At 40.0% G+C, this 15,366-nt stretch overlaps 1 protein-coding gene across 6 annotated transcripts in view; it reads left to right on the top strand.

The window, feature by feature from the left end:
* PTPRM (protein tyrosine phosphatase receptor type M) overlaps window positions 1–15,366 on the top strand; it is a 796,527-nt gene that overhangs the window by 499,118 nt on the left and 282,043 nt on the right. For all 6 annotated transcript variants that reach the window (XM_060613276.3, XM_060613283.3, XM_060613278.3 and 3 more), the window contains one exon: window positions 231–333. In XM_060613276.3, the coding sequence (XP_060469259.1) occupies window positions 231–333 (103 nt within the window). The remainder of the gene's footprint in view (window positions 1–230; window positions 334–15,366) is intronic.

Below are 15,366 nucleotides of genomic sequence, written 5' to 3'. Positions count from 1 at the left end.
CTCCCACCCAACTTAAATGCAACATGAAAGAAGTCAACATATATTGGTTCTAGAAGTGCTTCCTCGTATTCTGTGTAGGGCATGTATGTAAAGGCTGCCTGTCGTTGGTTCGTAGCTGCAATTTAAGTGCACTGTGCTCTTCATGTTCTTTGGAAATGGAACTAGGAAGGAAACTGAAAAGATCAACCAGGAATATAATGAGTCTCCCATCTCACACATTCTTCCCCCAGCACCCTCTATGCCGGCTTATGAACTGGAGACCCCTTTGAATCAAACGGACAACACAGTGACAGTCATGCTGAAACCTGCACACAGCCGGGGCGCACCTGTCAGGTACTGAGCAGAGGAGGGGTGGGCTGGCTCTAGAGAGATAGGAACTAAAATCAAATTGATTAATTTCTTGAACGTGTTTTCTGGGGTTTTGCTACAAACATCAGTCAGCTTGTAAAGCCAGTATCTTTATTAGCTCTAATTAGATTAGAAAGGGAAAGTGCTTTGAACTGGGGTGACCAAGTATTGTGTATGGAGTTTGATTCAGATGCAAGTGTATTGTTCTTTGAAGATAAGGAACAAAAGCCTTAGTCTGTGGAGAGGTGGCTGTACTTCTAAAAAGTAATTGCTTGCTGAAATTTAGTTACCCAAGGGCAGATGACATTTTTATCCTGAGCTCTACTCCTTAAATGGACGTTTGTGGGTTTTCTGCTTGTTTGTTTGTTTACTTGGGGTTTTAAGTCACTTAACTTATGGTAAATGGGCTAATTTGTCCATTGGATAAGTGGTATATAGTTGTTTTTTAAAAGAAGCAGATGATTGGAAAGAGCATTGTGAAGTCTTTATTTGAACATATTTATTACCAACAGGTAGGCCCCATTTCTCATTCCATGATGATTTATACAGCTGAGATATTACCAAGTGTAACTTGTACAGTGAATGAATAAAATAAATTTATTCTTCCTAGGAGGGAGCAAAGGAATGCCTGAATAACTCTTGAGTATGAACTTGTCATAAGCTCATTAATCTATATAAAGGAAATTTCTACTTGTTTCAGAGGGATTTAGATATTCTGTACTATCAGAATAGATCCCCTTCAAAATAACCTATTATTTTGAAGAACATACTCCAAGGAAACATTTACATTCCCATTTAAGGCTATGTAGGGATTATTTGCCGTAATCTTTTTGTAGAGTTTTAGTCCATTAACCTTTTGAAACCCAGCTCTTTTGGATCACGTTTTCACTACAATATCAGAGGACAATCAGTCGGACTTCTTTCTACCTGATTAGATATGTGCAAGTTTCAATTCACGGAGTCAAGAGTAAAAACAAAATAGCGTTAATTGATGGTAAAGTCAGATTAGGGTAGAACCACAGAAATTTGCATTTGAAAAATCTACATAATTTTAGTCTCTTCTGTTGTTGAGTTACTCAACATAGTAGTAGTTCACGTAAGGGATTTAGGACTACCATTCCTAAGTGCAGTTTGTGAGAACACCTTGAAGTAAGTGAATGCTTTCTTATGAATTTAAGATACTATTACTGCTAGAAAAGTATAGCCACCGACACTACCTTGGCCCTTTGGGTTGACTTGAGTGCAGTGTTGTTGCATGCCCTATTCTGAATGACCCAAGCCACACGCTCATTAGATGGTTGGCTGAGATCCAGATGTACCTATGGCTGTGAGTCAGACTTGGTTTCACTCCGGAAAGCTGAAGTGTTATTAAATGATAAATTGATGCTCTGGCCATGGCCTTGAGAGCATCATTTTCTTGTGACCAGTTTAACAGGGGCCCAGACTCAGCACTGTGGGCTTTTAGGACAGGGGTCAATGTTCTCCAGAAACATCATGATAAAATGAAAGGGTAGAGGCCACTCACTTTCAATGCCTCCAAATGGAAGGAATCTGAAATCCTAACCATTTCTCCAAAACAGATAGTTATTTCCGATTCTACTTTATTCTCACATAAACTCCTTTTCATTTTCTATTCTTCTCGCCTCTTTCCTTCAAACCCTTTCAGTCAGATTTTCATCCACGTCTCTGTGTTGATCTTTCTGAGTTTTCAAATAATATTCCTTTGGGCAATCTATATCAGCCCCCTCCCCAATTCTCCTTTCCTTATTTTTTTTTAAAGTGTTTCTTGCATTCCAAACTACTATTCGTGTTTCCTATCATATGCCTTGTTGTTTTCGTTCACACCTTTCTAGTTGTTTTTGGAGACTCTGGAGCCCTAAATAGTTCATTGGAGATATCCTCAGGCTCTTTTTTATTATGTTATAAAAATGCACATTCAAATGCTTATCCAAGTGTCCAAAATATCTGGCTTCACCACAATTTTATATCATTTCATGAGGGCCAGTCTCTGACTCGGCTGAGATTTCAGTTTATGTTAGCACACCCTCCTCCACAGCTGTCTTGATGCTCTATTTCCAAGCTCATCATTGATTAGACATCATCTTGTTATTGGCTAAACATTCCTTGAATTTGCCAGGGTCACTTTTCATTCTGTCTCTATTATGTCTTCTCCCACAACGTTAGCATCTTGAAATTAATAAATGTACTGTCTATGTTCATCATCTAAATCTATGCTAGATTCAGAATCAGTTCTTATGGGATACTATTAAGTAAACATTACAGGCAAACCCACTACAGATACGACCTTAAGTGAAAGGATGCTTCTCTTATCTTAAATGGGTAAATCTGATTGGCACAAATTTGAGAAGGGAAATTATCTCGACCTCACCTGTCAAAAAGTTGTTTGTTTTGTTTTGTTGCAGAAAAGTGAATATTCTCTCCAAGGGATTTGGTATTATAGTACAACATAATGGGACTGATTATCTATTGAGTCGATGCAAGACCAATATCTAGAAAGACTAGTTTGGAAAAAATATCCATAATACTCTCAAACTAAATGGGGTATATGAAAATTTTCAATTTCATTTAATGCTTAGAGAAATAAGAACTCTGATTAGGGAATCATAGGGACCTAAAATATAAAGCCATAATGTAGATTAAAACATTTGAACACATCTGGAAATTTGCAAAATGCACATGTAATCAAACTGCAATACAAGAAAGCTTTTCCCAAATGATAAGATAAATACTAGAAGAAGGAGGGAAATGAAAGTGAACATCTGTTTGCTTTCCTGGATTTTGCACAGTATTATGTGCTCAAAAATACTGTCATTGTGCGATTTCCAAAACCAATTCTTTCAATTGATTTGAGTTTTCTTTAATCCATAATCATTGGTGTTAAAAATTCAGTCCTACTTCATTTATGCACTTCACTAAGTAAGATGGTTCTGCATTAATTCCACTACAAGCACTCGTTTTGCTTAATGCAGATTCTTAAAATTGCACTAAACTCTCCATGTAAACGATTGTTGTCTTTTTATTGATCAACACATCAGCTCTGTCACATAAAATTATTTAAATCCCGAGATGGCCAGGAAGAGCACAAATTCCATCATTCCAACTAGTAAACTAGCACCTGGGACAGAATTTTAATGTCTGTTCATGGATTCAATTTTTTTTTCTTTAATAAGACAAGGAAAAGCTTAATTTTCTTTGACTCATTTAGAATCACCTCATTTCTCTCTCTTCTCTCCACTGTTCATTACATGCAGACACAATCCAACAGAGAAAATCCTCGTAATTTGCCAGCAAAATAGCAGCCCTAAATAAAGGATGAGTTTTACACAAACTGTGTGCTTTTCTTGCACCAACAAATATGCTCTCTGTGATTTTACTCTTGTGATATATATCTGCTATGTGCAATATCCCTCATTAATGATGTTTTATACGTTCTAATGGTCTACAGCATGAGACTCTATCACATGGTTGAGCCTTGGGTGATGGTGTTTTCAAATGACTCTCATTTTTGTTCTTTAGGCATTGTTGCTTCAATTTATTCATAAATGTGTGGGAGCTATATGTCTTCTTAATTAAAACTCAGTGCTTGAATATGTTAATTAAACGTTCGGATATTCATTTCAGTAAAATGTTAGAAAATTGCCATTTTAAGTACTCATTCTTTGATTCATTCATTCAGGAGAAACTACCAAGTGGGGAAAACATCTATTACAGTTGTCTGTCCATGGGGATGGGAGGTGGGCAGTCATCGCAGCAACAACCAAAACATTAAAACTGATGGCTGAAACATGCGAATACACACCTTGTTCTTCTAACAAAGCTAGTCCTAATTATTTTAATGCTGTAATTTTCTTGTCATTGGTAACTTCTTATACTATGGTGGTCTTTGCAATGAACGCTTCCTTGACAGTTATAGCTAAAAAGCAATTTGTAAAAAAAAATAACGAATAATAAATAAAAATAAATAAAAACAAAAAGCAATTTGTGACGAGTTCCCATTGCTGAGAATCAGGGCCACAATCTCAAAGCAAATAGGAACTTCACTGCATTATGAATGGGGAAGAGATGAGGGCATAAGGAAGGAATGAAAGAAATATTTTGCCTTATTTTTTTAAAGCATGGGTCCTGGCAAGTAAGATTCAAATGAGATAGGAAATAGTTTCTGCTAGTAGAAGACAGGCATACATGTTTTATTCATCCACAATACTTGTGATTTTTTTTTTGGAAAAAAAGAAAAACGTACCATATGAAAACTTCAGCTTCATATATAAATCGAGAATTTATTTACTTGTATATAATGTGGCCAGATTTTCATTAACTAGATTTCACCTTGAATTCATTACCCTGGGAGACTTTACCAATATGTGATGTTTTCATTTATCTCCTGTCATTTTTTCCTGATGCTGCTTTGTCTTAGGTAGTTAGCCAGCAAAACGTGCACGGATCTTAGTGCTTCATTGTTAACTTCTAGTATTGCTTGATTTGCCCAAACTATTCATCAAATATTCTTTTGAAACAAATCAGACAATTAAAAATGTATTAAAGGATGCTACTTTTTCTCATAACCGAGCATTTTTTCCTTGAAAACTCTGTGCTGTGTTCTTAGAACAAGGTGAAGGACAGGTTTTCATTCCATTGAGGATAAATAGTCAGTAAAGCAATTGTATGGGTTTTAAGAAAATTTGTTACACTTCCTAGAAATGTCTGATTTGATCCTCGAGCTGTATGGAAAATGAGATTTATTCTTCTTTGTGGCCATCAGCTTGCACTCATGTTCCCAGCTGGTTGTCACATAGAAGTTTTTCTTAAAGGGATTCGGCAAGAGAGTGTCAGGGAGTCTGTGAAAACTGCCACCTCAGATGGACAGAGACACGGATCTTTTGACAGTAAAAGCAGGGAAAGAGATCATTATGACTAATGAATGATAGGAGATAATCATGCATTTTGTTTTAAGAAGCTTCTTATGTTAGAGCGGCACCTGGGTGGCTTAGTCAGTTAAGCGTAGAGCTCTTGATTGCGGCTCAGGTCATGATCACATGGCTCGTGAGCTTGAGCCCCATGTCAGGCTCCATGCTGACAGAACAGATCCTGCTTGGGATTTTCTCTCTGTCTGCCCTCCCCAGCTCTCATGCACTCTCTCTCTCTCTTCACTCAAAATAAATAAATAAACTTTAAAAAAAAAAAGATGTTTCCTATATTAGAAATTATACTTGTTGGCATACAATTAATTATAGTTTAGAAAGTTTTATATTAGGATGTAAAGACCAAAGACCAATTAAAAAAAAAAAAAGACTTTTTTTTAAGACAGCAACAATCCATTTGATTGTCTGCCATCAGTAAGTCCAAGGAAAGACATTTTTACTCTATGAACACCACCTGCTTGGGCATCTCGTTTTCTTCTGCTTCATGCAAGGAGCCATTGAGCAAATCAACATGATGATGTTCTTGTGAGGATTAATGGAAGTAGTGTTTAAAAAAAACAACAACACTCCAAACTGTATTTCACACATACTAATGCCACATAAGTGTTTTTCTACTGCAATACTTCCAAACTGTGTCAGTAGACGGTTTGTGGTGTGTCCCCCGCCCCTCCCCCCCCCCCCCCCCCCACATACCCACATAGGACAAACTCTGGTTCGCTAGCTTTTCCTTTGTTTGTGTCATTTTTTTTTCAAATCTAATATCTTAATTTTACATGAAAAATAAATTAAGGATTTAACAATTGTCTGTATCAATAAAGTCATAAATAATAGCATTACAATAAATTCTGGTATCTCTACTACATGTTAAATTTTGGTTATATCTGGCTACCTATTTATGTATGCATTTGCAAGTCTTTGGGAATTGATATTATAAATAGGTAATGAACTCTTCCCTGCTCCAGTTCTGTCCTACAAGTCTTTAAAAAGGTTATATGTTTCCCTGTTGGCCCCTGAATCATTACCTAATTATGGTTATGGCCAGCTCTACTGAATAAAGTTAACTATAGAACAAAAGGAAATGGGTCTTCTATTTATAACCATCCTGAAAGTGAAATTCACAATATGGCACCAATGGAGAGTCATTGAGACATGGAACTTGCTTGGCCCAATGGTGTCTAATGTTCTGTTCACCTTTGAAGAATCTGATTCTTCTTCCCCTTCCTTAAAAAAAGAAAAAAATACTTGTGATTCAAGTACCATTTTATGGTACAATCATTAGGATTATGTTAGAATATGTTAGAATTTATTCCCTAGATTCTAAAACTTATCTTTTTATTCAGAATAGAGTTGTCCAAGAATTTGATCTTGGGTCAGAGGAACCAGTTAAATAGTGATTTGCAGATATATTTTTTTAATTATTTATTCCCCCAAATTGTATCCCTTTTCTTGTTGGAATGACTATTATTTTGAGAAAGGAAAAACTATAATGTAAAACCTCACAATGCAGTTTACCTTAAGTTCCAAAGCTTCTGTAATATAAATTTAAAAGTAGCTTCGTATTAAATTAGCCTATTATAAATCCATGTATAATTTCCATATCTAAACAACGCTTTGCCCTACATTAATTAGAAACTACTGAATCTATCAATAATTGATCAAGATCATTGTGGACGAAAACATAAGATACTTTCAGGTGTCATGCCTGTTAGGCAGGCAGAATCACTCTTTCCTCCTCTGGCATATTCTAAAAAAGAAAGAGTAATATTCAAGTAATTACTCTGTTTTATGTGTCACATAAATCGTGGACCTAACTTTTAAAACGAGCCGCAGGATATAGGGAAAGGACATACTCTGAAGTTAAATAAACGTAATTTCAAATCCCAGCTCTCTTAACAACTACCTGTGTGACTATGTGACTACGTGACTATGACTATGTGACTACATTTCTTAGCATCTGTGAGCCTCGGGTCTCTCATCATTGCAGAGCAAAGTAATATCACCTTATCTCAGGGAGTTGTTAGGATTATAGTTATTAAGCGCTCACTAGGTTCCAGGCACTTTACTGAGTACTGGGAACACAGAGGAGCCTGTTAGGGGCTCTTTTCTTCAGGAGTTAGCAATCTAGATGCGACCAGTGTGTCCTCTCTCCCCCTACTGCAGGGATAAGTACTGGCATAGTGAGCCCAAAGGGAGGGGTTGTACACAGGAGGGTCAGGTAAGGCTTCAGAGGAGCGAGCTCTGGAGCCCAGCAGCTGAATCTTGCAGCTGGATATTGCCCAAGGTTGGTCATGTATGTATGTCATGGGGAAGTATTTGCAGGGCGGGGTAAGTATATGGCAGGGAATAAATAAGGGGCAAGACAGATGAATTCCACAAGGCCAGGGAGGACTGAGCAAGTTGGCCTCATCTGGGAATGGGAAGGGTGTTACACCTACAGTGGAGGATGGGGAGGTTGGGGAGCCACAAGGGAGATCGGGGCTAGATTGGGCACCCTTTTGCTCCACGCCCAGGAGTAGAGATGTAGCCTTCAGGCAGTGAGTGGCAAGGGAGAAAAATGTAAGGAAGATCAGCCCTGCAATGGGGGATGGGATTAGCCAGGGAAGGAACATAGGAGAGCTTCCCAGCAAGTGCAGCTGGTGGATGTGCTGAGCCCTCCCGCTGTTCCTTTGACTGGGCCCAGTTAAGACATAGCTCACCTATAGGCATGAAGGGAAGGGGTCTGGTAAGTGCCACATGCCAATTTTTATTAGAGACAGGATCTAAAGGAATCAAAAACATTTAGTCCTTTTTAGAGGAAAAAGTGTTATTAACTAACCAAAGCAATTGGTGATATGAACTGTTTAGAGTATTGTTAAAGTAGACATTAGAATACTAGAAATTTAAAGCCAATCTTGGCAGTGACTATCTAGTAACTTCCTGGAAATTGCTAATTGTATGAATATTTTTAAATATCGATTTTCATAAGCAGTAGAATGTGGCATTATTAATCCCAGTTGCTGAGAAGCTTCTGGATCTTTCTTAGTGGGTGGCCGTGGCTAGTTCTCGGCTGGGGCCAGGGAAGACCCGAATGTTTGATCATGTGATAACTCGTTTCTGCTATGCCCAAAGGAACCCATGCTTGTCTCTCAAAAGATAGGTGCCTGAGATCGGAACTACAGATTACGTGAAAGCCTTTGAATGTCACGTACAGTAGTGGCCAAAAGCTATTCATGCTGTCTCCCAAAGGTGAGAGGAAGTAGTTGTGCACATTCCCCCCTCCAGACTGACCACCCGCCTGGAAACCATCCATCAGGGTGACAGAGGCAGGCATACAGGTTGATCTCATTTTCCACTGACATGATGTGTCTTTCCCCCATCTATCGGTCCATCTAAATGTTAACAGTGAAATCATTGACAAGTAGTCTTAGTTGTATATGCAGAACACCAAAAGGTTGCAAATGCCTTGAACGGAACACTGCATCCCCTTAGGTATGAAACACAAAGCTGCCATGCCATTTGCTCTCAGGAGCTGCCGGTCTTCCTAATCACAGTTATTGATTCCAGGGAATTTAAGGGGTGAATTTCTACAGGTGTTGCGAGCTAAGACTGATAGCCTTGGGGAGTGAGGATCTTGGAAACTCTGACAAAGACTAATTGATTTGAATATAGATGCCTCCCTTTTACTTTTTTAAGGTGCTAAAATCACATATAGTTGAGAGAGAAGATCCCAGGTTCTCTAAGAGGCTGATCGAGTCACGTATGGGGCAGAGAGAGAAAGCCAACCGGGAGTGCTGCTTATAGCCACTTCCTTTCAGAGCCGAGGAGGGACCCAGAGACGATCTGACCACTTTCCTCATGTGACGGCACTTCCTATTTTGGGAGCATAGCCATATAAGGAACGATGTCTTGCGTCATCCTCTTCAGCAGAAACATTTCATCAACCAGCACTTATCAATACCTTCACTATAATTGTGTATGGTGAGAACATCAAAGCACACGAAAATATTGACATGCCTTCTGTTTCATCAAAAATGATTTTATTAAGTGTATTATTATATGGTGCCTGAAGGTCACCTGTATTTGGTTTTCAGCTACTTAATTACCACTCAGTTCCTCAACCTATTTGGTAGCAGAATGATAGGGAGCAATGTGAGTTTTCCCGTATCACCACATCCCTTTTGTGTTGTTCTGTGTCCCAGGCATTCAGCTTCTCTGCTTTGCCCTGAAAGTGTTTTCCTGACCAGTGTCAATACTGTGCTTTCTGCTCAATGAGAAGTGATAAGCGTTCTCTGCAATTATTCGTCTCGAGTTAAAATTCTTGCCAGTTCTAGCCTTGCAAAGTGTTATAGGAAATTTCACAGTTGACCTTTGGCCATTATTTGTTCGTTCTTCCTTCTTTCACCAAATATCTACTGATCAAGCTGGATAGAAAAGTCCAGAGTACTCAAAGAGCATCAAACAGAGGACAAAATCTCAACAGGGGATCAGGATATGCTCTTTAAGCTGAAACGCAAAAGAGAAGTAGGAGGTGGCCAGTGGGGGGTTAGATACAGGTGTAGGTCCACCCAGAAGAGGAACAACCTGTAGAAAAGCCTGGAACATGAGAAAGTAAAGAGATGTAAACAGTGGTCATCTTAGTAAACACAATTAAAAACACACACATATAGAAGAATGAGGTTTGACCAGCACTCAGGAGTATTAATTAGATTTATGCATTTAATGCTGAAAGTGAGCATTTTCCTGGGGTAATCATTATGTAAAATATATGTAAATATAATAGAAAATGCAAAATGATCACAAAATGATTTTCATAATTTAGTTCCTGAATATCATTCAGTACCTCAAACCTAATTAAGTGTGCAATAAATGTTTATTGAATTGAACCTCATCTTCTTGTTGAGCAAAAGTAATTATCACTGAAACTTTCATAGATAAGAAGCCAAAGGACTGAGATCTCCTTTTAACTGGTTGGACGTATCAGGAAGGAGAAGGATTTTAAATTTATATTTTCATCCCTAAATAAAAGTTAAATACCATGTCCCATCCGTATAGCACAGAAGCATGAAAGAATACCCTATCTTTACCCTTGAATCAATTCGTTGTTGGTTTTTTTTTTTTTTTAACTAGAAGAGAAATTCAGAAAAGCCACTTTCAAATAAGCCATTACTCCAAATTCACATTCCATCAGGACGGTCCCTATAATCTTGCACATCTGCACTGACTCCTTTAGACGCTATCCTGCTTCTCACTTCTCAAGGTCACTGACACCCCCTTTTCTCTTTTACTCATCACTGCCTTAGCTCATACTTTTGCCTTTCTCGGCCCTCCAGTTCCCACTGCACAGTGTGGCTGCAGGGGTCTTTGGCTCTTTGGCTTCAAAATCCATCAGGGTTTCGCCACTGCCCTCAGGATAGTTCCAGACTTTGTTTAATGTGGAAGGTGTCTATCATCCAGTCCCTTCCTGGGTCAGCCTCCCCTTCAGGCCATCCTCCGGCTGAAAAGATGTAAATATACGCTCAGCACTGAGAATATGCCAGGTAGCTTTGATGTATTTTTAGCGTAGAATCTTCTTCCTTCTTCCCTCTTCTGCCCACCTGCCACCCTCAACACACATAAATCACGGGACTGTAGGATTTTTAATGGGGCAGAGATATGATTGCATTTGCACATTTGGCCACAGAGAAAGGAAAATTGGCCCACGAGGTATCCTGGTAGAAAGTTACCAGGTCACCTGGGTGGGTGTTTCGGCGCCATGACTCCCACCAAACACAGAGGCTATTGGGTGGAAGGAGGCTGGCAGGTGCCTCCGTGGTACACGCGCAGTTTTCTCCAAATGACCGAAGTTTTACTTAGAGTGAGTGGAATCTGGTATTTCTAAATGTAAATCATTCATAGGACTTCATCTAGTTAAAAGAACACTCAGGGGCACCCGGGTGGCTCCGTTGGTTAAGCGTCCAACCTCGGCTCAGTCATGATTTCGCAGTTTGTGGGTTCGAGCCCTACATCGGGCTCTGTGCTGACAGCTCGGAGCCTGGAGCCTGCTTCCGATTCTGTGTCTCCCTCTCTTTCTCTGCCCCTCCCCTGCTTGCACTATGTCTTTCTCTCAAAAATAAACGTTAAAAAATGTTTTCTTTTTTAATTAAAAGAACACTCAGCATGGACCAGAAGCCTTGGGTTTGTGAGCTTGGGCCATCCTGTGAACTTTCGAATCTTTCTTCGGTTCTAACATTGGAGTCCATCACATGCTCTGCCTGTCTCACAGCATTGTCATGAAGACTGATACAGGCAACAGTTCTTTGTAAACTTAAGTGCTCAAAAAGGGTAAAACTATGGGGGCACCTTGGTGGCTCATTCGGTTAAGTACCTGACTTCAGCTCAGGTGATGACCTCTCAGTTTGTGAGTTTGGGCCCCACATGGGGCTGTCTGCTGTCAGTGCAAAGCCCACTTCATAGCCTCTGTTTCCCTCTCTCTGCCCCTCCCCTACTGGTGTATGTGTGCTTGCTTTCTCTCTCTCTCTCTCTCTCTCTCTCTCTCTCTCAAAACTAACATCAAAAAAATTTTGTTTTAAAGGGGTAAAGCTGGAGTGCCTGGGTGGCTCAGTCGGTAAAGTGTCCAACTTTGGCTCAGGTCATGTCACGGCTTGTGCGTTCGAGCCCCACGTCAGACTCTGCTGACAGCTCAGAGCCTGGAACCTGCTTCCGATTCTGTGTCCCTCTCTCCCTCTGCCCCTCCCCTGCTCATGGTCTGTCTCTCTCTTTCAAGAATAAATTTAAAAAAATAAAATAAAGGGGTAAAAGCTATGATATCAGTATTTGCTTAACAAAGCATGTTGGCTAGATTGCTGTTTAGTCTTGTTTCCTTTATATCATGCTTTTAGTAATAAAACTTTAAATCTATGTATGTATGTGCTTATATTTTCGAGAGAGCATGAACACAAGTGAGGGAGAGGGGCAGAGGGACAGAAAGGGAGAATCTTAAGCAGGCTCCATTCTCAGCTCAGAGCCCAACATGGGGCTCGATCCCATGACCCTGGGATTATGACCTGAGTTGAAATCAACAGTCAGACGCTCAACTGACTGAGGCACCCAGGCGCCCCATAAACTTCAAATTTCTAAGCATCACTTCCCTTTAACTTTTATGCCCATATACTGTGATTATCACTTAAATAGGATCTATGTTCTAAAGGTAACCCATATTCTGACAGTAATTTTATGGAAGCTGTAAGAACTGTGTGTGTGGTATTAATAATACACATTCATTCTGTAAAAGCATCGAAGTTTCAGAAGACCCTTGGTTCCATCAACCACTATTGGCTAGAGTAGTTACAAATAATAGCTCTTTCCTGGGAAGGAGGGCACAAAGGTGTTCAGAATCGTAAACAATGCCGCCAACCACAGTGTGCAGTTTGATGGTCCTGGGTTTACATCCCGGTGCTTATTTGTGCCGTAACCTTAGACAAGTTGAAGTAGCTTTTTTGAGTCTCATGCTCCTTCCTCATCAATTAGATGTGAGTAAGAACCTACCTCAGAGGACATGAGAGAATTAATGACAGTCAGCAAACGGATGGTATCAGCACAGATGTTATCTGCCCAACATAGGAAAGCTTTACTTATTTATTATTGATGTGATTCTGGCCTCTAATGATGGCGATAACAATAACTAGATAACCTGGTGGCCCCTTTTCTTCTGCCCACGTCTTGGGAAATTTGCCAGGTCCTACTATGATATTCCTGAACCTCAGTTATGATCTGAGCAATATGTCATCCCAGAAAAATAATTATGATAATGAAAAACGAATAATCATTGAGACTTGGAATGAGTAGCTATATAATGCATCAGGCTGATGCTTGGTCCTTTATGAGGTGATTTCTAATCGTCAAGAGCAGACTTTTTGTCAGATGCCAGCATCCTTGTGCACGGGAGGAAGTGAGGTCTGTGGAGGTGAACAGCCAGCACTCTCCCCTGCACAGCATCACATGACCAGCGAAGCCATGTGAACTTCAGGCACCTGCTTCCTCCCAGGAGTCCCCTCCCCCCCCCCACCCCGTCCCCTCCTCAGCCCTCAGACATCTTCCCTGCAGATTCTTTCTGGAACCAGACTGGTTACACCTTCCTTTGCATGGATGAACCACTCCACAAATTAATATCCTGTCTTCATTGTCTCTTCTAGCGTTAAGAAACATATTAATTACACCTTTAACTTTAAATTATGATCATCAGAATCTTTGGGGTTTATCCCTGTTACTTAATTTTAGGAGGGTTTTTTTTTTCTTATTGTTTTCTTCTTCTTCTTCTTCTTCTTCTTCTTCTTCTTCTTCTTTTTTGGTGAAGCCCAACTCCATTATAATTTACTCAGTGTTTAATTTTTTTTTAATGTTTATTTATTCTTGAGAGAGAGACAGAGACAGAGCATGAGTGAGGGAGGGGCAGCAAGTGAGAGGGAGACACAGAATCTGAAGCAGGCTCCAGGCTCTGAGCCGTCAGCAAAGAGCCCGATGCGGGGCTCGAACTCACAAGTTGTGAGATTGTGACTTGAGCTGAAGTCGGAGGCTTAACCAGCTGAGCCACCCAGGCACCCTTGATTTGCTCAATGTTTAACGGTACAGTTTCAAACACTCAACGGACATGGATTAAACAAATTTGCTTTAGTGTATTGGATCATTGTAATCAAATTAATCAGTCTTTTTTTGTTGATGTGCATGTTCTCCTTCAGTTCCCCATTCTTAATAGTCTCCAGAGAATCAAGAAAAAAGATACCATTTCTTTTAAAATGCTTATTAGTGGCTTTTTAATTGTTCCCTTTTATTTATTGAAGAAATGAGAACTGCAAGACCATCATAAACCCTCTGGGCTAAATGTTCTTTTGCCAGCGTTTGAACTTTTTGAAAGACTCTATCTGGTGCTAAAATTGTTTTAGAAAAAGAGTTCTAAATATCTGACTTCCTACCTAATTTGTTTTTTCTTTTTTCATCGGGATACCCATAGTCACAAAGACCAAAATGTCATTCACTGGTAAAACTTCAATTTTTTATTGCTATATTGGCTTGGGTTTTTTTTTTTATTACTTATTATAGCTGAGTTGCAACAGTGTGTGTTAACAAAAGGTGCTAAATCTCTTATTACCACCACTACCATCCATCCCCCACCTGATTTTAGGTGAATTTTATTGTATTAAAAAATAATACTCTGGATTCCTTTACTGCCGGGAAACAAAGATCATTTTTATTAATGTTGCTTCTAGGATGACAATGTCAGTCATCTCTTTGAAAATTCATTTTGGAAACTAAGTTTGTTCTTCAAGAACCCTTGAAAAGAAGCTTTAAAAATGGCAGGGGAAGATAATAATAATAGAGTAGATGAATTTGAGCGTTTATACAATGAAACTTAATTTAACTTTCCCTCAAACTCCATTTCAAACTTGCTTTTGTGCATGAGAATATAGTGCGCAGCTTTCCTCCCCCTATTTTTCAAATGTTCTTCTCCTCAACATAATCTCCTCTGAAGGATTCTGTGTATTAGATCAGAGCTCCAGTCTTATTACCTGGGCCTCCAGGGCAGGTGCACCAGAGAGCCCTGCCCCCGTGCCCAGCTAGGCCTTCTGCAGAGAGAGGCAGCCTGTGGACAGGGACAGCCGGAGACGGTTCTCAGGCCCAAACTCTGCAGCCACGCCCCCCGCCAAAGCACAGCAACGCCCACCTGGAGTTACTTTGATGTGACCTGCGTGATGAAAATGGGTATCAATTGCAGTCCTAAAATTAAGACATTGTGCATCTCGTAACCTGAGGAGTGATTATATAGGGCAGGAAGAGTACTTGCAAATTTGCCTGACAGTGATTTGGAGAGAGGTAGAATGGAACAGAGCGCAGGACTGTGTGCCCATGGGCGTCTTCACCCTCCCGCCCCCAGAGAGCAGAGACTGCTAGGTGCTTGGCCCTCACCTCAGGCATCACTGGAGGCTGTGGGAGTCAAGACGAGGAACGCTGCTCGTCGTCACACCCTAAGGTGCACTTTTGCCGGGAGCTGGGCAGTACTGAAATTGTAAGGAAAGCCCTGTCACTCTGGGCGTTGCTCTTGAGGTAACTTGGGGGACCCTTGGGG

The sequence above is a fragment of the Panthera onca genome, chromosome D3, assembly GCF_046562875.1.
Source record: "Panthera onca isolate mPanOnc1 chromosome D3, mPanOnc1 haplotype 2, whole genome shotgun sequence".
In the NCBI taxonomy this organism is placed as follows: domain Eukaryota; kingdom Metazoa; phylum Chordata; class Mammalia; order Carnivora; family Felidae; genus Panthera; species Panthera onca.
This window is presented reverse-complemented; position numbering and strand designations above follow the sequence as displayed.